Source organism: Rhineura floridana, chromosome 1 (genome assembly GCF_030035675.1).
Source record: "Rhineura floridana isolate rRhiFlo1 chromosome 1, rRhiFlo1.hap2, whole genome shotgun sequence".
Lineage (NCBI taxonomy): Eukaryota > Metazoa > Chordata > Lepidosauria > Squamata > Rhineuridae > Rhineura > Rhineura floridana.
In genome coordinates, this window is record NC_084480.1 from 286,525,820 (window position 1) to 286,549,070 (window position 23,251).

Here is a 23,251-nt window from a genome sequence, read left to right on the forward strand (position 1 = left end):
AAGTTGCAAAAAACAAACATGCAAACCAGCATACTGAATCTGCAAAACTCAAAGAACAAAATAATACAATTACTCATAGATGTGTGTGCATTTATACAAAGCATATTAAGGCAACTGGAAAATACTTAGGGCTGGTAACCTATTGTTACAGTTATTATACTTCTGACAGCATGCTAAGTAGGCAGGTTACTAGCATCAGTTCCAACCCATGTGTTTGTAAAGTACATACTCTTCCCATCTCTTTGGCTGTAGCCTCTGTAACTTATGTTTTAGTGAAATAACATTTATTGAAACTTTCTATGCTCCGAAGGGGATTCTTCACAATGTAATGCAAAACACTGTCATCAGAAGTGTACAATTATCCAGATGGAAACATAAAAGTATTATTCTTGTGTTGGCATGAAGTAAATCTGTTCAACTTCTTCACCACTCCCATGAGATATGTACAGCCTATAGCAGTCCTGCTTTCCAAGGAGGAAAATGCACTGAATGTCTTTCTGTAAAAGGCCTGATGCTGCCACCCATGTTTCTCAAAAAAGCTCCTTTCATTATTTTTGCAGAAACTTGGGTGGCGTCAGTCTTCTGCAAAAAGACATTAAATGCATTTGCCTCTCTGAAAAGCAACAGAATCACTCATATGACTTGCAATGTTGAGTAAAAAACACTTTTTTCAGATATTTGTATAGCAGTAGGATAGGAAGAGGTGCCTGCCCTGATTACAAAGGAGTAGGAGGAGAGCAGACCAGGATGTGAAGTCTATCGAGGAAGAAGAAGAAAAGGAACATCTGTTCTCTATTCTCCTTCTCCCAGTATCTGGAAACACACAGATCTAATTTCTCATTGCAGCTGGCCACAGGGAGGTCAATTTGAGTGTGTTCCTATTCTCTGAAGATTATCTCTGTAATGTTTTGGTTCCAATCCTAATTTCTAGCTGTCTTCTGCTTTCAGTCCAGTTTACAGAGTGCATCTTGCTCAAATGAATTTTGTTGAAATTTCTATGTAATTCTTGAATCCACTACAAAGTTGACTCCTGAGTTCCGCAGAGAGGAATTTAGTTCCCTCTTGTTGGTTCACATGTGGTTGTTGCTTTGTATGCTTCATATAAAGATTGCCTTTAAGTTCTCATCCCATGTGATTCTTCATGAATCACTGCCCACTTAGTTGCTCTTAACTTCCTCTGCTTTATGTTTAGATTTTAGTCATTTTCTCTATAATGTTAAAACGGCTCTTCTGTGCTCCTGAAAAGGAACTCTCCAAGGCTATTGACAGGATGTTTTGGTATTTGGTCAATAGGTTGCATTTCTGAAACAGGCAGAGAAAACTCTTGTCCAAATAGCACATGCTCTGAGCTGATGGGGTAATGTCCCATAGCTCCACTTGTTGAGGGGAGAAAGTTTGGTAGCAAACCAAATAATGTCAATGTGCATGTATTAGCTCAGTTCATGTTGGTCCTTTGGGTCTCTGGTTATTTTTAGCATTTTAGGCTCAGATTGTCCATGCTAGCTGAAGATTAATGAAATTTAGGAAGGAAGGCATGGAGGAAGATTTGCTTGTAAATATTTGTTGGCATTCTGTAGCCCCAATAGTTCTTTTCAGAGTGATTTCTGCAAATTCAGCTGCTTATATTCCAAAATGAGCTGGATACACAGTTCCTGTTAGAAAGCACAGGTCCACCAGCACAACCAAATACAGTACATTGTTGTCTTTAGGGTGCATGCCTGACATGCTAGATCCTACCCATTCCCTGAAGGACCCACTTCAAGAGATTTGAAAGATGGAGAAGGTACAAGTAGTCTGGTGTTACCCTACGTGCAAGGCCATCAGGTCCTGAGGCTGCAAAGTGTGCCCATTTGCAAAAGAACCTCTAAGAATCCAGCATGCAGATTTGCTTTATGTCCTGTTCAAGTGGCAGGGGCTGTAGAATTTTCAAATGAGAGTTGAATACTTTTTTCCTGAGATCTAGGGGCTCAGACTGTGGGTGAGATTTTTTTTTGTACTTGAGTATTTCTAAATACCGAGGGATATTGGGTGGTATTCAATGCTAGTCCTACTCAGAGCAGACCCATTGAAGTTAATAGTAATAACACACTTAGGTTCAGTAATTTCAGTGGTTTTACTCTGAGTAAGACTTAGATGAATACAACCCATTGTTTGCTTATTCAGGGTTGGTAGACTTTTGTATGTGTTTGAGCAAGAACCATTGGTGCTATCTCTGCATCATCATCATTTGTTAGTTGCTGCATAAAAAAAAGTCTTAAAGCAACTTTTTGGGGGGCAGACAATCCAGTTAAAAGCCAGAAAATTTAAAAACCATGTGCAATACAAAATTTCTAAAATGCTCATCCAACAATACAATAAGAAGGACAAGTCCCGTCCCATCCCACTAAAAGATGAGCATCACAGTATAGGCAAGCTTAACTACCATATGCCTGGGTCAATAAAAATGTCTTAGCCTGATGCCTAAAAACTGACAATGATGGTGCTGGGCCTGTTTCCCTGGAGAGAGCATTACACAAATATGGGGGCAACACCGTTCCCATGTGACCACCCTCCACACCTTCCTCAGATGAGGCACATGGAGAAGGGCTTCTGATGAAGACCACAGGGTCTGGATTGGTTCATGGAGAAAGAGGCGGTCCTGGAGGTATTGGGGTCCTGAGCCACATAAGGCTTTTTAGGCCAAAACCAGCACTTTGAAATGAGCCTGGAAACTATATTATTGTAGTTGGATGGTAGGATTAGGACTGTTCTCAGTGGAAAATTGACTATGGCAAATTTGCTCTGTACAGAGCAAAACTCTAAGCATGATTTCTATATACCAGACACTGAGTCTGCTAGTTAAGCTACACCAGTGGTTCCCAGCCTTTATGAGTACGGGACCCCCTTTGTAAGCTCAAAAAAATTCATGACCCCCCCTCTAATTGTAATTTTAGCCTCTGTTAATAGAAAAAAACGGTGTGTGATAAAATCATATCCAAATATCCCTTTCCATTAAAAGCTCCTTGCAGTTGCTTTCGTTTCTTAATGCAAAGTTCCAATGAAATTGGTATCCCCCTCCCCCCCCAGTCTGAAGATGTACAGTCCTGTCTCCCAACACCAGTGGGTTACAGTGTTGGACTAAGTTCCAGGTTCAAATCCCCACCCAGCCATGAAGCCCACTGGGTGATCTTGGACCAGACACAGTCTCTCAGCCTGACCTGCCTCACAGGGTCTGTGTAAAAATAAAATGGAAAGGGGGGGGAACCATGTGCATCATGTTGAGCAACTTGGAGGAGAGGTGGGATATAAATGCAATAATAATAAATACATTTCATAATAATAATAATAATAATATTTAATTTGTTTGTCGCCTATCTGGCAATTAGCCACTCTAGGCGACGTACATTAAAATGAGATAAAATACAACAATACAACAATATCAAATACAACAATACAACGATATCAAATGCAGTCATATTAATAACAGTAGATAAAAATACTGGACAGTCATCAATACATATAAAAGCACTTATATTAGCAGCATATGATAGATGGTAAAATCATAAAGATTTACCCTTCCCAAGGACCTCAAAGGCCTGTTGGAAAAGCCACGTCTTCAGGGCCTTGTGGAATACCTCTAGGGAAGGAGCATGTCGAAGGTCACATGGGAGGGAGTTCCAGAGAGTGGGGGCCACCACAGAAAAGGCTCTCTCCCTAGTACCCACCAACCTAGCTGTTTTGGTTGGCGGGATTGCGAGAAGGCCTTGAGTGGCTGATCTAGTTGGGCGGCATAATTGGTGGTGGTGGAGGCGCTCTTTCAGGTAAGCTGGGCCGAAACCGTATAGGGTTTTAAAGGTTAATACCAACACCTTGAATCGGGCCCGGAAAATAACCGGCAGCCAGTGTAGATCAAATAATACTGGCGTAATGTGGTCTCGGTGGCGGCTGTTGGTAAGTAAGCGCACCGCTGCATTCTGTACAAGTTGTAATTTCCGGGTCGTTTTCAAGGGTAACCCCACGTAGAGCGCATTACAGTAGTCCAATCGACGTGGACCCAGCCTCAGCCAACCAGCTGAGCTTTTTAAAAATAATCATCATAATCAAGATTATGTGTGGGGATTCGAACCCAGGTCGTAGTCAAACACTCTAACCACTACGCCACACTGGCTCTCAGATTTAACCTACAGTGCCTGAAACCCACACTAACACTTGGCTATAAACATGGTTACCAATTCAAACAAATAATGGGTTAATAAATAATATATACTGTTTCCTTTATCATCTGTGGATTATCCAAACTCATTTGTAGTGACTGTTAAAACTTTCTTTTCCTGTTCATTGTGGATTTATTTTCTTTCATGTGCATCATAGATACATTTGGATACCATATCTTGTTTGGATTAAGCTTTCTTCATGATTTATGCTCCTCCTATAAAGAACCAATAACCGATAGAAAGGACTGATCATTTGCTACCAAATCAACAATGGGAAAATTGAAGCAGTTCTAAATGCAGAGACAAGGGGACAAATGACACAATGCTCTTTGGGGGCAAAACAATGGTTACCAAAGAGTTTCATTTTGTCCTCCATGCTTTTTAACATTTACATGAAGTGACTGACTGTGCTGGACCATCAAGGGGCAAGTTTTTCCACCTCCCTTGCCCCACCCCTCTGCCTGGACCATATCAGGAGGAGCTACAGACTGAGAGGTACTGCTGCTGGGGTGACTGTGCTGGGACCATCAAAGGGCAAGCTTTTCCACTTGCTTTGCTCCCTCACCCCTGCTCTCAATGACATTTTTCTGGGGACTGTCCTTTACTAGGAAGATGAATGCTTTTGGATAGCTGTTGATGCTTTTTAGAAGTGCTATAATTTTGTTAGTTTGATTTTTTTGTAAATTGTATTGTTTTTATTTGTATTTTGTATTTGTGTTTTTTATTTGTGTGTAAGCTGCCTTGGGGGCCTTTTTGGCCAAAAGGCGGCCTAGAAATAAAACATAACATAATGTACTTGGCATGAAACACTGTCAGTATGCAGATAATATCCAGCTCTGTCTTTTGTTCTCAAAATGTGATCGTGGGTAGGCAACAGAGGTTCTAAATTGTTGTTTGGGGTTAATTAAGACAAGGTTGAGGTTTCCTTTGGTTGGGGGAATCTCACAACAATGGAGAAGGTATATTGCCTGTTCTAGAAGGGATTTCACTTACCTTGAAAAATGAGGTTTGTCATTTGGGGAGTACTCTTGGATCTGGCCTAGCTACTAGATGTTCAGTATGGTGGCAGTGGCCAAAAGTGCCTTTTACCAGCTTCATATGGTACATCAGCTGTGGCCTTTCCTGGGAAAATGAGGCCTGGCCACCAGTAGTGTAGTGACAAATTCAGAAGTGCAGGGTCCTTTCATAATAATCACAGCCACATCCCCTCACAGCTGTGCCCCTTTCTAAGATTATACAGCCTTCTAAGATTATAGAATAATCTGGCCAGTCTTGAATACTGTTTTTGCTTCTTTGTCACTGTCATTATTTGACTCTCCTTTCTCACTGTCAGAGATATTGCTTGAATTACTGAACTCAGTGTCTACACATTTATCTCCTGCTGCTATCAGGTTACATGGGATGCTAACATCAGGATTCCCTGTCTCTTTTTCTGCAATTACAGAATTCTCACTCACCACAATTTGGCTTTTTGAAATAGGAACTCATTTCATTCCGTTTGGCTCTAACCAGTAAGAAATGATAAGGAAGCAAGTTAGAAGATTCTTCTCAGTGACTAACCCACTCCCTGTTCATGCTTATTGGCTCATAGGGTGCTAGAGACACAAGAACCCTGCTGGGACCTAAATCCCCCCAAAATAAGGCACCTAAGACCCTGGATGACTACACCCTTGCTGGCCACAGTCATTCATTCCTTACTCTCTTCCAAATTTGATTACTATAATGTGCTTTATGTGGGAAACGTCAACTGGTCCAGAATGCAACCACCAGTGTTTTACCTTGGTACAGCAATTGAGATTACTATGCAGATCCCCAGTCAACTTCACTGTTTGCCAATTTGTTTTCAGGGGTAAATTCAAGGTGTTGATTTTAACCTTTATTTATTTATTTATTTATTACATTTATATACCGCCCCATAGCTGAAGCTCTCTGGGCAGTTTACAGCAATTAAAAACATTAAATACAAACATACAAATTTAAAAACACATTTAATTTTTTTTTTAAAAAAAACACGCTACAGCACTTAATGGTCCCAGCCCAGGATATCTCAGGAATCAATCTTCCCAAGAACTTTATTCTAACACTGAGGCCCATCTCTGGCTCCCTGTAGAACTGGGTACAAGGGACAGGGCTTGTTTGGTCATAACACCCAGCTGGTCTTCCAAAGAGATATCCCTCACCCCTTCATTATCAATTTCTAGAAGAATTCTTAAGGTAATATCTCAAAATGTGCTTTAATTTATTGTTGCTTTTACTACAGCTTTAAACCTCCCCCTTTAATGCATTGCTTTCTGTTAAACAAAATGTATAACGGGTATAATATTTCTTTATAAGATAAAAACTAACAATAAAATAAGAACACTTACTTAGTATGCCTGCTGCATTAAAAAGGTCTTCACCAGGGCACCAGAAATTCAACAGTGAGGGGATCTGTCTGATCTTAGCCAGGAGACGATTCCACAAAATTGAGCCCTTGATACTGAATGTATGGCTCCTGCCATGCATCTGGGCTATGGGAGACTACTAAAAGTGATTTCCCCAAAGACCTCAGTGATTGGACAGGGACATAAAGCACCATGAAGGTATCTTGGATCCAAGTTGTTAAGTGCTTTGTAGATTAATGCAAGAATCTTGAACTTAGCAATTATTTTCAGAATACCCCACCCCCCGGAAGACATATGGGAATTTCCTTGCTTTCATTTCCTTCGTTTTCTCTTTCAGGTCTACTTTGACATGCTGAAAGACCTGGAAGCCTTGGCTAGGGGTGATGAACTCCTGTGCAGATCCAGAGGAGCTGGCTGTGGTAGGATGCCTGTGCAAGCAGAACACAATGCTGTACCCTTACAACAGTGACAATTGTCTTCAGCTGCACAGCTGTTGGGAAGGGGATGAAAAAGAAAGTAGCCACATGCTGGACAACCACAAAGTTACAGTAATTCAGGAAGGCTGAAGAATTCTCCCTATCAGCCAAGTAGACAGCAACACAGTATAAGGTTATTCAACAGTATCTCAGCTTCAACATCCAACAGGATTGGGAAAAACAGTATTTAACAACTATCTGCCAATACTCCCAAAACCGATATTATGGAAACCGTACCAACTCTGCATGAAGAATCCCAGCAGATCCTCCCACCCTTTACCAGCTCCCAATAAATTGTGTTTTGGTGCTTTCAAGAAGCATTGGAACATGCCTATCTTGGTAATGTTCACAGGAGAGTTGCTGGCAGTGAACACCTATGAGGTGTTACAGCACACATTGCCAGGCACTTGTGAGCCCTTTGAGAGTCATGTAGGTAAGGAGTGACTGACTGAAAGGAAGACAATCCAACTACAGCAACCACTGAAATTAGAAACCTGAAGATTTGATTCAATTTGATAGAAGAATCTATCCAGGGGAGCAGGAACCAGACAGCAGCACAATGCTGGAAACAGGAAAGCTGAGAATACAGCATAGAAGCTTGATCACACAGCCAGGTTGGCTGTACTCACTCAGGCAATCATTGGCGATCACTCGTGGCTGAGTAAGATTGTCTTCCAAGTTGAGGTCTTTGCTTGGAAGACGCCTGTGCGTGCATTTGTTTTATCTGGGGAGACTGGTGCACGACGATCAACACACAATCTTGAGAGAAAAAGGCTTTGATCCAATGGCATGGATTCCATGACAATTAGAAGTCTTTTACCTGCTGCAGCCTTCATCTGCCTTCACAGCCGTTGTAACGTACACATTGTTATCCCCTGCCTGTTCTGCTGTTGAGGACTTTCTTGGATCATTCTTTGTCTGGTTCCTCTCCCTTGACCTTACCGCCATGGGTGACCCTGCTGGGAGTACATGACTCCCAATGGCATCGCTCACTGGGTTCATTGGAACACGCAAACCCACTCACCACTACAAGGTGACAAGACCTGGAAGCTTATGACCCTAACAAGAAGTCTGACCAATCAGAAGGAAAAATGGCAGAGGGTGTTCAGGGAAGTTAGAAGTACAAACTCTCTGTTGGTGAAGACTTGGTGACTCAGCTTAATCCAGGCTGTATAATTTATGATCAAATGTATCCCGCCAACCATGTATTGGGATTTACTGAGGGCTTGGCAACTCTTCTGCAGTACCAGGCAGGCAGAAAAACATGTTTATTGAGTACCTGGTAGCTTCCGGATTGCATTTGGCATAGTGGGTCACAAGCTGGGCAAGGTTCAAGTAACCTGTTGGTTATGTAGCTGAAGGAAGCAGTTAAGATCCTGCAGTGCCAGCAATTATTCACTGCCAGTGAGGTAGCAGCCAGGTTGATGTGGACTACACTCTGTTGAAGAAGGAATTTAGCTGCCTGATCTTAGCTGCACAGTTCAGTGGGTGCAAGTATTTCAGCAGAATTCCCAGAGCATGGAAGCATGTTGTGATGCTTATAAACCTGAACAACTGATAACTGTTCACCTGCTGAGTTACCATGTTCAAGAGACATACTAGCATCATTGGTATGGGAACTTTGTAAGGGCTGCATTATCACAATCTGTACAGTAGAGGGAAAGGCTGCAGAAACTATTATCTGTTGTAGTATCAAAAGGAGTTGTTCCTTGAAGTCTTTAGATCAGCCTTTCCCAACCGTTGGGTCCCTAGATGTTGCTGGACTACAGTTTCCATAATTCCTGACCATTGGCTATGCTGGCTGAGGCTGATGGGAGTTGTAGTCCAGCAACATCTGGGGACCCCAGGGTTGGGAAAGGATGCAAATGGAATCTTAACATGATGAGTGATAGATCTTAGCATGATGATGGATGGAGTATAACTCAGTTGATGGAGACATAGATTTGTTCAGTGACCAGATATGCCACTAAAGCAGAGGTTGCCAATGTGATGTCCTCCAGAAGTTGTAGACTATAACTCCTATCAGCCCCAGGTAGCAGGAATGTGGAGGGTACATTGGCTTCCCCTGCACTAAAGTAACTATCAGAGACCAGTGGACTCTGAGTAATAGAAATGCATGCTGAAATGGTGTTTATAATTTTTTAAAAATTACATTTTCTGGGACATCAAAGTAGAATTTCTTTCTTTTGGAGGCTTTAGTTTGATAGAAACTGATGTAGTCAGGTCCTCTTGGTTCTACTATTATCTATTTAATCACAGTATAGCCTATCAAATGATTCAGCTGGATAAGGAAATTGGGGGGAGGGGGAAGAAAATTCATTAATGGGTGGAATCCTCTAAATTAAGCAATCTTTTCTAGTTGTTTGCCATAAGGGTATAAGACTAAGAGCTTGTAGGTATATGGTGGCAATATTTAAATTCTTTTTGGCTATCAATTGATGATACTCTCAAGCTGTTCTTAGCATTTTTGCCTCTGGAGAGGAAATGGACTTTAGTCTAACCTTAAAGACATGGGATCTGAAAAAGTCAGCAGTTCCTTAATGTTTGCTGCTGGAAAGCCTGGGTTCCTCACATGGGTGTTTTAACTGTTTGCCAAATTAGTAAAGCAACCTTTCCATCTCCTTCTCTAAATTATTTATTATTTATTTATTTTATTCTCTAAAGATGGCAGAAAATGTTTTGTTTCTGGATGAAGGAAATGTCGATGTTGACCCTATGCACTGGAAGCATTTTCTTCATCTCCTCTTGAGACATACTGTATACGAGCAGGATTTAGACAGCATCGTAGGAGGAAACGGTCATGGAAAGGCAGCTTTGCTGAATAAACAAAAATATTTAAAAAGTTGAGATCACTGCATATGCAACATTTCAATAAATACTACTATTTCCTATAGCCATGCAATACTCTGTAAAAACAAATGGTTTCTCAGAAAGAAGCTGTCATTCATGTTTCACTCTGCAATAACATTACATAACTTTTTAAAACAGCATTTTTTTATAATTGTAGAAATGTTATATTCAAAATGACAATTTCCACATGGGAATATTGTTCATTTACTGTAGCTCACATCTGCCCTGAATGTCTAAATTCATGGACTTGATGGTTAAAAACAGGGTAAAGCTGCTTTTGTAAGTTCACAATTTCATTTCTTGAAAGACCAAAGGCATAAGTCTGAGGACACCTGGAAGTTACAATAAATCATGAAGGATTTCTTTTAAAAATATTTTAAGGCTATTTATCATACTTGTACATCATTTACTGCAACCAGAAAGACTTTTTGGTTGATGCATCTTGGCTTCAGAAGTATTCACTCACGAGGTGTTCAAATGAAAGATGTCTTGTCTAAAGGAATGATCAAACCTAAAACAAAATGGAAAATTGCCAAATGTCTTCATATGGGAAGGAACATCACTACTTAAAGCTATTTTAGCTCTTTGGTCACAAATCTGGCGAAAAGGTTGAAAATTACTGTGCATAACCCTAATCCTAACAATAAATTTTATGTTCAGAATTAGTTTGCCAGTAGCACATAATACTTTTTTTTAAATAATCAAAGGCGAAATATAAGAAGCTATCCTTTATTGTTAGCAAGAAACAATAGAATCCAAAAGATTCAGGTCTGAGATACACAGACTAAAATATGTTATGTACCACTTTTTTGGACTGTGGAAAAATATTGTTTCTGAGGTAAAAAAATTGTAAGAATGTTTAAAGGTTTTTATGCTGAGTAGAATGTAAAGATTAAGTTATGTAAAATGCCTTGTGTTCCTGGCAGGAGGTTGGAGATACAGCATATCATAAGAAGGCCAATGGGTTGCCTGAGTGACACTTAACCTGCCATTTGTTTCAAACAAGAGATGGATATGCTTTCTTCTTTTGAAAAGGCCAAAAGGAGAGACCTTATTATCACCACTGGCTTTAACATAATAGTTCTCAATTACAATTCTTCATAAAGTTTATTATCCTGTAAGAACTTCCACAAAACCACCAGCATTTGACCCCAAAGAGTTTTGTGTTGAAAGACAGCCCTCGTAGATAAATGTATACTCAGCTTGGGGAGGCCCTCTGTCATCTTTATATTCGATAAATTCTTTCTTCCACCCCACAAACTTCACAAAAGCCATTGCCAATCCATCCAACACTGAGATAGTTATGCAAATGAGGTGTCTGTCTTTATATACATGTGCCAAGGTACCAGAAGCTGGTAAATTCTAATTTATTAATTTGTGGACATTCTGCTTCACCCTATTGGATCATAGTTATAGGCCAAGGAGGGGGAAGAATTTCACTCAAATTTAAATGTTTGGCTAGGGAGCCCTGATTGGAGAAAGTAAAAGGCCAAGCTCTGGGCAAGGAAGGAGACTGACTGGTATGCAGGAATGTAGTTACCTGGGGTCCTAGAGGGTCTTAGACCCATTACTTTTTGGGGAGCCAGCAGAGTTCCTCTGTCTCCATCGTTCAACAAGCAATCAGCATGAAAGGGGAGTGTGTTAGCTACTGAGAAGAGTCCCAATGAGTGTCAATGGCAACAAACCTGTATTAGTTCCTTTATAAAAAAAAACCCAAGACAATTTGTGGAGAGTGAGAATTCTGTAACTGCAGAAGATGGTGAATCCTGATGATAGCGACTCATCCACATCATCAAGCAGTTGGGTAGCAGCAAGAGATAAATGTGTAGACACTGAATTTAGTAATTCAAGCAATATCTCTGAAAGTGAGAAAGGATAGTCAAATGGTGACAGTGACAGAGAAGCAGAAACCAGTATACAAGCCTGGCCAGATTATTCTGTAATCTTCAAAGGTTGTAGAATCTTAGAAGGGGGTATGGCTGTGACTATCATGAAGAGACCCTGCACTTCTGAATTTGCTACTACACCACTGCTGGTGTGTGGCAGCTGAAGAAAGAGATGAAAGTTCGTGTCCGGTAGTGGACGTTGAGGGATTTAAGAAGTGGCTTGGATGGGTTTGAGAATCAAGAGCTTACATCACAGGCTAGAGTTGATAATGTTTGTGAAGAAGAGCTTATGATTCTGGAGGGAACCTTCAGGAGAATTTCTACAGCAAGTGTCAGCAAGATTGCTAAAAACTTGAGGCAACAGTAGTTGCTAGACCAGGGTGAAGACTCTAGCAGAAATCGTAAGAGAAGTCTGAGAGACTCTGGAGGGAATTGGTCATGGACCTGATTGAAGACTGCATAGTCTTCAGTGCTTAGCTGATGCGTGTTAATTGGGGAGGACTGTTACATGGAAACTGGCTTAGGTTTGGATATGGGGAGGAACTGAAGCTCACATCAGCATCCACTTAAAATGGTTTAGAGTGTTGGACTAGGACCAGGAAGACCAGGGTTTGAAAACTCACTCAGCTATGAAACTCACTGCCTCTCAGCTTAACCTACCTCACTGGGTTATTGTGAGGATACAATGGAGAGGGAGGAGAACCATGTACACCACCTTGGAAAAAACATGGGATATAAATGCAATAATAAATAAATAAATTTGTGTTTGGTACACCATTTAAAGTGGCAGTTACTTAATAATGTATACATTCTTATTTAAAGTAAATGCAACAAAGTTTGTTAAGTAACCATATATACATCACCATCTGTTTATTTTAATAATAATTTTAAATAGAATATATTTGTTTATATTTGTGCTGTTTGTCCTGTGCTTAACCATATTTGCTGCTTGATAAACTGACAAAGTAGTTATGTAATATTGAGATACATGGTGGCAGCAGTAATAAAATGTTAAGAGAAACAAGTAATAGGTTAGAGGGGAGAACTATTGGTGGAAGAAGACCCTTCAATATTAAATAAGGAGTGAGGTATTCTCCACAGTGATTAATATATGGATTGGTTTCTGTAATACTGACATTTAGCTCCAGTAGTTGTTGCATATACACATTTGCACTTCAGCATAGGATTTCTAATATTTATTTATGTAATTAAAGAGATTTAAACCCCACCCTTCAAGAGGTTCTTAGGGTAGCTTACAAAAAGTTAAAACTACAATAAAACAAATTAAATAAAAACAAAACAATTAAAACACTTCAGTATGAAATAAAAACAAAACCACACCTGCATAAAAGCAGTGTACAGAAGGCTATAAAGGTTGGGGAAATAGATCTCTGCCTGGTGCCAAACGCAGATCAAGCTAGTTGCCAAGTAAGCCACCACGGGGACAGCATTCCAGTCAGAATGTCATTCCACTGAGTGCTAACACATTTCCCCTGTAGCTACCTGCCACATCTCAGAATTTTATACAATCTTACATTGTATAAATACTGAAACACTGTTGTTCTGGGTCTTAATCATAAATTTAAAACTGACAAATTACCAGGGTCTGGATGGCATCTACTTGAGAATACTTAAGAGGACTGAGATGTAAAATTCCTGTTCTTCAAACAAGCAAAGATACGTAACTTGTCCCCAAGATCAGTCGCCATACCTGAGGACTGGAAAGTAGCCAATGTTAACACCAATTTTTAAAAAATAAAATCTTTTTTTGGGGTGTGTGGATCCTGGACACTACAGGCCAATTAGTTTAATATCTGCTCAGGGAAAACTGGTGGGAAGCATTATTAAAGACAGAGGGTGGTATTCAATGCTAGTCCTACTCAGAGGAAGCCCACTGAAGTTAAATAGACATGGCTAACTTAGATTCATTAATTTCAATGGGTCTACTCTGAGTAGGACTTAGTTGAATACAGCCCAGAATTACCATGCATCTAGAAAAGTCTTGCTGAAGCAGAACCAGCATGGCTTCTGCAAGGGTAAGCCATGTCTCATTAACCTATTAGTTCTTTGAAAGCATCAAAAACCATATAGATAGAAGTGATCCAGCTGTCATTGTGTGCTTAGACCAGCCTTTCCCAACCAGTGTGCCTCCAGGTGTTGTTGGACCACAATTCCCATCTTTCCTGACCGTTGGCAATGCTGACTGAGGCTGATGGGAGTTGTAGTCCAACAACATCTGGAGGCACACTGGTTGGGAAAGTCTGGCTTAGACATTCAAAAAGCTTTAAAGCACCTCACCAAAGACTCATGAGTAAGTTTAACAGTCATTAAACATAAGCCTTAATCTTTCCCACTCTGCATCTGTACTGGAATTCCTTTTTAAATATGTTTCAATTGTTATTGTTTGTTTGTTCATATGTATGCCACTCTAAGCATCTTTGGGAGGAAGGGTGGAATATAAATTTAATTAACAAATAAATATGTTCTTATGCTCTAAAACACAGGCTGGGTTGAACAATTCAAACTCCAAGCTGTGCTGCTGGACGAGGTTTGAATGTGGTGGTGTTCCTCCACTGGGATCTATTTGCAAAATTTGAGGGACCAGAAAACAATTACGGGGCTGGGCCCCTAATTCTGCACAGTTTCCAAAACAATATAAAAGTACTCACATATGCTACAGCTTATATTAAAACTGTATTAATACATTTAAAAAACCCTACATCAGCAAAAACCAAATCAAAATCCACCTAAAAACACAGTACAAAACAGGATAAAATCAATAGAAGACTGCCTAAAAACCAGCACATGGTAAAACAGTGTGTGCCCATAATGAAATATGCACTAAAACCATGTAATTAAAAATGACTGCGAAACTAAAAAGGTCTTCCCTTTGTTTGCAGGGGCCAGCTGAGGTCTCTAGGAAGGGTGTTGCACAACTAGCACCTTTTATGTTTCCAGGCTTGGAATGTGAGGACTACACATAAAGCACCTTGCACACATCTATTGACAGTGCACAGAAAGAAACATAATGCACCAGTAGCATACATACATGTGAGCAGGAGTGTAGTGGCAAATTCAGAAGTGCAGGGTCCCTTCATGATAGTCACAGCCACACACACCTTTTTTTTGCTGCTGGGCTAAGAATAACATCCTTGTTCATGTTCTCTCCAACAACAGATGTCCCTATCAGCCAATCAGCATGAAAGGGGAGCATTAGCTACTGAAAAGAGTCTTCTCAGTAGCTGACTCACCTTTCACTCCGGTTGGCTCCAATCAGCAGGAAAGAACAAGGAAGCATGTTAGAAGACTCTTCTCAGTGGCTAACACACTCTCCCCTTTCATGCTGATTGACTCACAGGATGCTGAAGACATACAGACCCTGCTCCCCCAAAAGTAAGGGGTCTAAGACCCTCACCCCCCCCCGACTACACCCCTGCATGTGATATCCACGGTGTAAGCTATATAGATAAGAAATAGAACTGTGGGAATGCAGGCAACTATCCCGCTTCTTGTTCCCTAAGAAATGTCTCTCTCTTTTTTTAAAAAATATTCCTTCTTCCTGCCTATGATGCCTGGTCGCCCACCCGGTATAGACACGGAGAGTCAGCGCGAGCAGCTTCAGGCGCACTTTCTTACGCGCCGGCCGGGCCGGGCCGGGCCGGGCCGGCCAGGGCCGGCCAGCCAGCCCACCCACCTCTTCCCGCCCCCGTATTTTTTCTTCCTCTGCAGCGGTTCACATTCCTCGCTGAGGGCTGAGCCTCTCTCCTGAGCTTTCCGCCGGATGGTGTCACCACTAAACACGTCCGACAAAACGAAGGCGGCGACTGTAAGCTGAGACACCTGCCCGTGGTGGAACCCGGAACTGCCTCCGCGGCCGATCAAGCCTCAGTCCTTTTGGCCCTCAGCGACGACCTTCTTGGCCGGTCGTTGCGCATGAAGGGCTGGGCTGGTGATGACAGGGCGCCCCGCAGGGAGTGAACCAGCAGGAGAGCCGTTCTCTCCGTTATAGCTAGGAAAAGCCCAATGCGGAAGCCGATTTAGCGGTAGGTAGGATAAAAGTAGCCTCAAGAGAGTTTTAAAGAAAAGAAGAGTGGGAAGAGAAGACCGTAGTGCATGTTAGGCTGAGGGTACTGGTGTGTGTGTGTGAAGGCTTGAAGCAGGAGCAGATAGTAGCGGTGTGGCAGCGATAAGTTGTGGGTGGAAGGAGTTGAGGGTCTTGAGGGGACATGTGACCAAAGGGATGTTGTGGGGATGTGTGGTTGATAAGTTGCTGGTCGCTTGTGTAATGTGTGGACAGTATGCGCTTCTGATTGGGCTCACCGTGGCAGAATACACGTAGGACGACTTGTGATCACGGAGGCCACGTGGAAGAAAGTGCTGAAAGTTTACCTGGCTGGATGACGCTTCCAGTTTTGGATTGTGTTCTTTTAAAATTGATATGCTAGTATAAAGTTTGTATGATGATTTGCACCTTTTATTTGGATAATTTTTTTTAAAAAAAGATATAGCTTACATCTCGCACTTTGATATAATGTGTGAGTCTTGGAATTGCTGCTTAACACCTTGTGCTGCAAACCAGTTAAGGGAGAACATCTTTATTTAAGTGAACGTTGTGTTCAGTCATCTGTGGGTTCACTAAGTTTACAGGGACCTCCTACATTATAGGCTAAGCCTATGCATGCTCACTGGAAGTCTCACTTTGCTTGATAGAGTAAGTTTGCATATGGTGGCTATGGCTGTAATCCTATGCTTGCTCTTTTGGGAATAAACCCCACAACTCAATGAGACTTATTTCTCAGTAGAAATGTGTAGCTCTTAAACTATATCAGACTATATCAGTTTATATCCCAAGTGATCTGGTTTGAAAGCTTCTGGTAGTTCTCTACCATATATTATGCCTGGTATGATACAACATGATTTCTTTTCTTTTTTTTTAAAAGGTTCTGTCAACAAAGGCACAATGCTTGAGTCATATGTGACTCCTATTCTAATGAGCTATGTGAATCGCTACATTAAGAACTTGAAGCCATCTGATCTACAGCTGTCACTCTGGGGAGGAGATGTTGTTCTTAGCAAGCTTGAACTAAAACTTGATGTACTTGAACAGGTATATTGTTGTTTGTGCCTAAATCAAATAAATATATTTAAATATATGTAACATTATTAAAATAAGGTATCCTAAATTCATTTTACTTTAGGTGTGTGGCATTTAAAAAAAATCGTTATTGTACTGGGATTCCATATTTCTCAGGAGTAAACAGTTTGGAATAAAATTTATGTGAACTTAGGGTGCAAATGGTGCCTTACCGCTTTTGGATACTTTTTAAACATTTTTTTTAAATGTATGAAACTATTTTACATTTTTTTCTTCCATGTTTGTGAAACTTCCCTATCCCTATTGCAGGAAAAGAACCCCCCCCCCCATTGCACTGTTGCAGGCCACCTGGTTCTGCACTGCTGGACTTGCTTTTCCATAAACAACAAGCACTTTTTAGTCACATCTTCTGTATAGGGAGGACACAGTAGGTCTTGCAGCACAGAAGCCACCAATATTGTGCCCCCACTGTTTGATCTAAGAGCTTCATGAAGGATGATTCTTCTCCACTAGAGATGTGGAAGCCTGGAAAAAGTCCAGAAAAATTCAGGGAAAGATTTTTCCTCCCTCCCTTCCTCTTTTCCAAATTTTCCATTTCCCTCCCCACCAATTGAAAAAAAAAATTCCTATAATTTTTCTGGTTTTTTCCCAGGCCTTCATATCTTTATTCATTACATATTATTCATGGAGGGATTTGATATTTTCATGTATTTAAAAGGAGCTCAGTTTGTATTTCCATTGTTTGAGGTAGAGAGACACCTGCTATATTAACATAATTCTTTTCTATGATGTATTTCAAGAAAACACTACAGGCCTGTTGAAGTTGTTTTCACTATCATGAATTTCTTGAAAACGCGCTTTATTTTCCACTTCATATTTTCAGTTGATACATGCTAATTTAAGCTATTTCTGTCCTGCATATATGTCTAATTATATCTGTCTAATAGAAAAGACATATTCTATTAGCCTGCAAAATGGATTTTAATGTTGTAACAATAAGCTTTTGTTGAAAGTTGGTAATAAATAACTTGTTATTTCTGTGGACTTGGAGAAAGTAACTTTGGTTGGGATCCAACAATGCAACATGTGTATATGGGGAGAACCATATCTGCACCTGTTACATGTTTTGCCACTGCAATTACACTGCTGAAGAGACAAGATGTGGGAATTGTTGTACCAAAACAAAGACATTGAAGGGATGATTGCATGTGTGGTTCTTTCAGTATGTGTGCAAATCATATAACTGGATCTTGATGTTACCTTTTTCCTTTGGGGAGTAAACTCTATTGGTCAACAAAAATTACTTCTGAGTCATTGTGCATTTTTATAATTGCTCTTTATAATATAAGAAACTTACTTTGGTAAACTTTCCATGTTTGTTGTTATGTGCCTTCAAGTCAATTATGATTTATGGCGACCCTATGAATTGGTGACCTCCAGTAGCATCTGTCGTGAACCACCCTGTTCAGATCTTGTAAGTTCAGGTCTGTGGCTTCCTTTATGGAATCAATACATCTCTTGTTTGGCCTTCCTCTTTTTCTACTCCCTTCTGTTTTTCCCAGCATTATTGGCTTTTCTAGTGAATCATGCTACGCGCGCACATCTCTGCCATCAACTAAGATGGTGGCAGCAGCTTCAGTACCTTAGGGAAGCTGCGGCTGCCATCTTCATTAAGGGCAATGCTAAAAAGCTGGCTGACAGGTAAGGGGGGAGTGTGGGGGGGCGGATCATGAAAGGGGAGCGGAGGGGCCCCTCAGGGGCTCCTGTAGCTCCGGGGCCCTCAGGCCAGTACCCAACCTGGACGCCCTTTAGAACCGGCCCTGATCCTTGCATCTCTTTTATAGCGTTCTTCAGTGTATTGTTTCCATCTTCCTTTTATTTCATCTCGGTCAGTCAGTGTGTTCCCCTGTTGATTATTCAACATCCCTACTCTTGGTTTACTCTGTAACTTCTCTAATCTTTTGGAATAGGACTCTTGTTCTACCCTTTTTGTTGTCCTCTTCTATTTCTATACAATAACTATTGTAATAGTTCTCTTTGTCCCTATGTACTAGTTGCTATATTGTTGCATTTAGGGTTCTAACCATGTATGTATCTCCTTTTGCTTTTGCTTTCCTTCTCTCTCTAACCATTTTAAGAGTTTCTTCAGTCATCCATTGAGGTCTTTCTCTCTTTTTAACTAGAGGTATTGTCTTTTTGCATTCTTCCCTGATAATGTCTCTGACTTCACTCCATAGTACTTCTGGTTCTCTGTCAGCTATGTTTACAGCTGCAAATCTGTTCCTTATTCGATTTTTATGTTCTTCTGGGATGTTATTTAACTTGTATTTTGGCATTATGATTGCTTTGTTCTTCTTCTTTAGCTTTACTCTGATTTTCGATAGGACCAGTTCATGATCCGTACCACAGTCTGCTCCTGGTCTTGTTTTCGCAGAAAGTATGGAAGTTCTCGGGACTTCCGGGAAGTGGTGCTGGCTGGTGGTTGTCTCTGAGGGAGCTCTGCCTCAGAGGAAGCTTTTTCCAGGTTAAAAGCCAGCCAAGAGGAATCTTGGACTGGCTCAAATGTTCTCCAAGGTATAGGAGAACCGATCAGATCTCCCACAAGACTTCGTTGAGCTGTCGGCGGCTGGAATTGATCAGGAAATTCCTGAGATAAGAAGGCAAGCCGATCGGCTGAAGACGGAGTCTGGACTTCCACGCAAGCTGCACTGGGATAAAGCGAAGCGTTTTTTCTTTTTAAAACGTTCTTAACCAGCGAGCCCACTTCTACCTAAATCTTATCATTCGGCTTACATTACTGCAATAAAAGGGATTTGTTTATGAATCAGCAACTGAGAAACCTGGGTGAGTCATACCTTTTCTCTTTTAAATATAATTAAGGAAGAAAGAAAATATAAACAACTTATATACTTTTTTTACGACAAAAAGCTGGCTTGAATATGGAGTTATAAAGTTTAAAAACGGATGAGAGGCAATTATTATATTTTGGACTAATTTTCTCTTTGGACTATTTCTTTTTGGATAAATCCGCTGCTCGTATATGCTAATAACTGTTTAGTCTTGGCAACAGAATTGTTTTGCATTCTTGGATGCAGATAAGAACTGCTGGCTGGATTTCAATAATAGGCCTGGAATATTAACTCTTTTTTCGGTGGAGAGAAAAAAGAAAAGAAATAGATTGCCTCTAGGTTCTGAAATAGTGATTAATATTAGAAATTAAAGGCTTCTTTTTGAAAATGGCAACTAAAAAAACAACCAAGGGGCGAAGAGGTTCTATTGATACACAGGAAGAGGATATACCCCCAGAAATGTTTAAAAAAATAATGGAAGGGATCAATGCTATGAAACAGGAAATGAATGAAATGAAAACTGAATTGACAGATATAAGAGACTATATTAAAACACAAGTGGATGAGATTAAAGGGACAATTGGGCAAATAAAGGAGGATGCAAAAAATACTAAAGAAAAGGTACAAACCTTGGAGAATAGAACAGATATACTAAATCTGGAACTAGAAAAAAATTTGGACTATTTAGCTATGACTGAAATGAGAAATAAAGAGCATTGTTTGAGATTCCGTGCAATCCCAGAGGAAACAGGTGAAGACATTAGAGACAAAATTGTTAATGCTTTAGTAAAATTTCTGGACTTGAATGAAGATAGGATGGAATTTGAAATAGACAAAGTTTATAGAATTAACTCCAGATATGCAACAATGAAAAAAATTCCAAGAGATGTGCTTGTTCACTTCGTAAAGAAAACGACCAGAGATATGGTTTTACAGCAACACTTTAAATATACCTTTAAAATTGATGGTAAGGAAATACTGGTGATGAAGGAAATTCCTATTAGACTTTTACGTAAGAGAAAAGAATATGCTTTCCTTACAGAAAAACTTAAGCAATGCAAAATTCAATTTAGGTGGGACGTTCCAGAAGGAGTGATTTTTACATTCAGACAACAGAAATATAGATTGAATACGGTTCAAAAAGCAAGGGACTTCTTGAGAAAAGCTTCAAAAGATATGGAAGAAGATAAACTCAAAGATATGGATACAGTTCCTGGGAAACAAAGTCAACAAGGATACGCAGAGGAGGGGAAGGAAGATGATGGATCAAAAGGAGCATCAGGCAAATTTTAAAATACACGCTTAACGATGGATTACAAATACCTAACTTGGAATATAAATGGAGCCAACACGGCGCAGAAGAGAAAGAAAGTGTTTCATTATTTGAAAAAATTAAAATTGGATATAATTTGTCTACAAGAAACTCATATTCAGAAGAAAGATTCTAAATATTTGATTTGTAAAAATTTGGGTGAAGAATTTATTTCAGCTGGACCAAAAAAAAAAAATGGAGTTGTTCTCTATATTAACCCACAATTGCTTCCTAAATTGGTATTATTGGACGATAGTGGTAGATTTGTGGGGGTTGAAATTACTTTACAAGGTACAAACATTTTGATAGTGGGTATTTATGCCCCCAATGAAGATAAAACAAGGTTTTATACAGGACTTATGGAAAAATTGTCAGAGTTTTCATATGAGCATTGGTGTGTCATGGGTGACTGGAATGGGGTAATCTCACCAAAAATTGATAGGCTTTCTGAAAAAAATATCAAAGAGACACAAGGTAAATTACCGAAGATTTGTTTTGAACTCATGGAACATCTAGAATTGGTGGATACCTGGAGATATATAAATGATAATGCAAAGGAATTTACTTATTTTTCAGAAAGACATAAAACATTTTCGAGGATTGATATGATTTGGATGTCAAAAATTTTAGCGAAGGATATTTTTAAAATGGATATATTACCAAAAACTTTTTCGGACCATAATCCTGTGATATTAACTTTAAAAAAAAAAAATCTTGGATTTAGATGGAGACTAAATGAATCTTTATTACAGAATGATAAAGTAGTACAAGAATGTAAGAAGAAATTAAAGGAGTTCTTTGAATATAATTTACATAAAGGAACAAGTGAAAATATTGTTTGGGATACAAGTAAGGCATTTATGAGGGGATACTTTATTAAATGTAATTCTGAATTAAAAAAAAAGAAACAACAGAAAATGCAATTAATTTTGGAAGAAATAAAACAAAAAGAGGAAGAATTGAAAAAGAATCCAGCTAAAGTTTCTATTGTAAATCAAATTAAAATGTTACAGAAGCAAGTATCAATGTTGACAGTTAGAGAAATTGAAAGGAAATTAAATTTTGCTAAACAAAGGACTTTTGAATTTGCAAATAAACCTGGGAAATGGTTAGCATATAAATTAAGAAAAGAACGTCAAAAAAATATTATTTTAAAGATACAAGAAGGAGATGAGACGCTGACAGACAATGTAAAAATCAAAAAGATTTTTCATCAATATTACTCAACATTGTATAAGTGTCAAGAAATTCCATCTGAAAAAATAGAAGAGTATTTATTTAAACAGAATTTGCCTAAAATTACAGATTTTCAGAGACAAGTTATTAATGGCCCTATTACGTCAAGAGAGATATCTGAAGCTATAAATAAAATTAAATTAGGAAAGGCACCAGGACCAGATGGGCTATCTGCAATGTATTATAAATGTTTGGAGGAAGAACTCCTGCTACCTTTACAGTCTACAATGAATTCTATTTTGCAAGAGGGAAAGATACCGGATAGTTGGAAAAATGCTAATATAACATTAATACCTAAAGAGGACCAAGATTTAACTAAAACAAAAAATTATCGGCCAATATCTCTACTGAACAATGACTATAAAATTTTTACAATGATTTTGGCTGAAAGATTGAAAATAATATTGCAACAATTTATTCAGGAAGATCAATCAGGGTTTTTACCTAAAAGACAATTACGTGACAACGTCAGGAATGTTTTGAATGTGTTGGAATATTTAGAACAACGAAATGATAAACAAGCAGCTCTGATTTTTTTAGATGCTGAAAAAGCATTTGATAATTTGAATTGGAAATTTATGTTCCAGGTTTTGGAGCAAATGGATTTTGGAGACAACTTTATAAAATGGATCAGATCGATTTATACATCACAGAAGGCCCAGATAATTGTTAATGGAGACTTAACGGATTCATGTGAAATACAAAAGGGTACAAGACAGGGATGTCCATTATCTCCCCTTTTATTTATTCTGGTTTTAGAAGTGCTGCTTAGAGATATAAGGCAAGATAAAAGGATTTCGGGATTAAAAATAAAAAAAGAAGAATATAAATTGAGAGCATTTGCTGATGATTTGATAATTGTACTAGAAAACCCTTTGGAAGGAATTCATATACTGATGGACAAATTAAAAGAATTTGGACCTTTAGCAGGATTTAAGATCAACAATCAAAAAACAAAGATGTTGGTGAA

General features: G+C 39.4%; 1 protein-coding gene and 1 long non-coding RNA gene across 18 annotated transcripts in view; one reads left to right on the forward strand and one right to left on the reverse strand.

The window, feature by feature from the left end:
• Positions 1–6,097: 6,097 nt before the first annotated feature.
• LOC133373806 (uncharacterized) lies at positions 6,098–15,749 on the reverse strand. Of its 2 annotated transcripts, none has more exons than XR_009759756.1 (3): positions 15,484–15,749; positions 10,299–10,414; positions 6,098–9,870 (listed from the first exon to the last, which is right to left on the reverse strand). It is a non-coding gene; the product is annotated as an uncharacterized LOC133373806 (long non-coding RNA). The 2 variants fall into 2 exon arrangements; XR_009759757.1 differs by lacking the exon at positions 15,484–15,749 and adding an exon at positions 11,589–12,069.
• VPS13B (vacuolar protein sorting 13 homolog B) overlaps positions 15,573–23,251 on the forward strand; it is a 590,935-nt gene continuing 583,256 nt past the window's right edge. For 6 of the 16 annotated variants that reach the window (XM_061603888.1, XM_061603895.1, XM_061603940.1 and 3 more), the window contains exons 1-2: positions 15,576–15,832; positions 16,730–16,896. In XM_061603888.1, coding sequence (XP_061459872.1) covers positions 16,750–16,896 — 147 coding nt within the window. In that variant the 5' untranslated portion in view covers positions 15,576–15,832; positions 16,730–16,749. Of the gene's footprint in view, positions 15,833–16,729; positions 16,897–23,251 lie in introns of all 16 variants that reach the window. The other 10 variants (XR_009759752.1, XM_061603977.1, XM_061603987.1 and 7 more) reach the window with 4 other exon arrangements.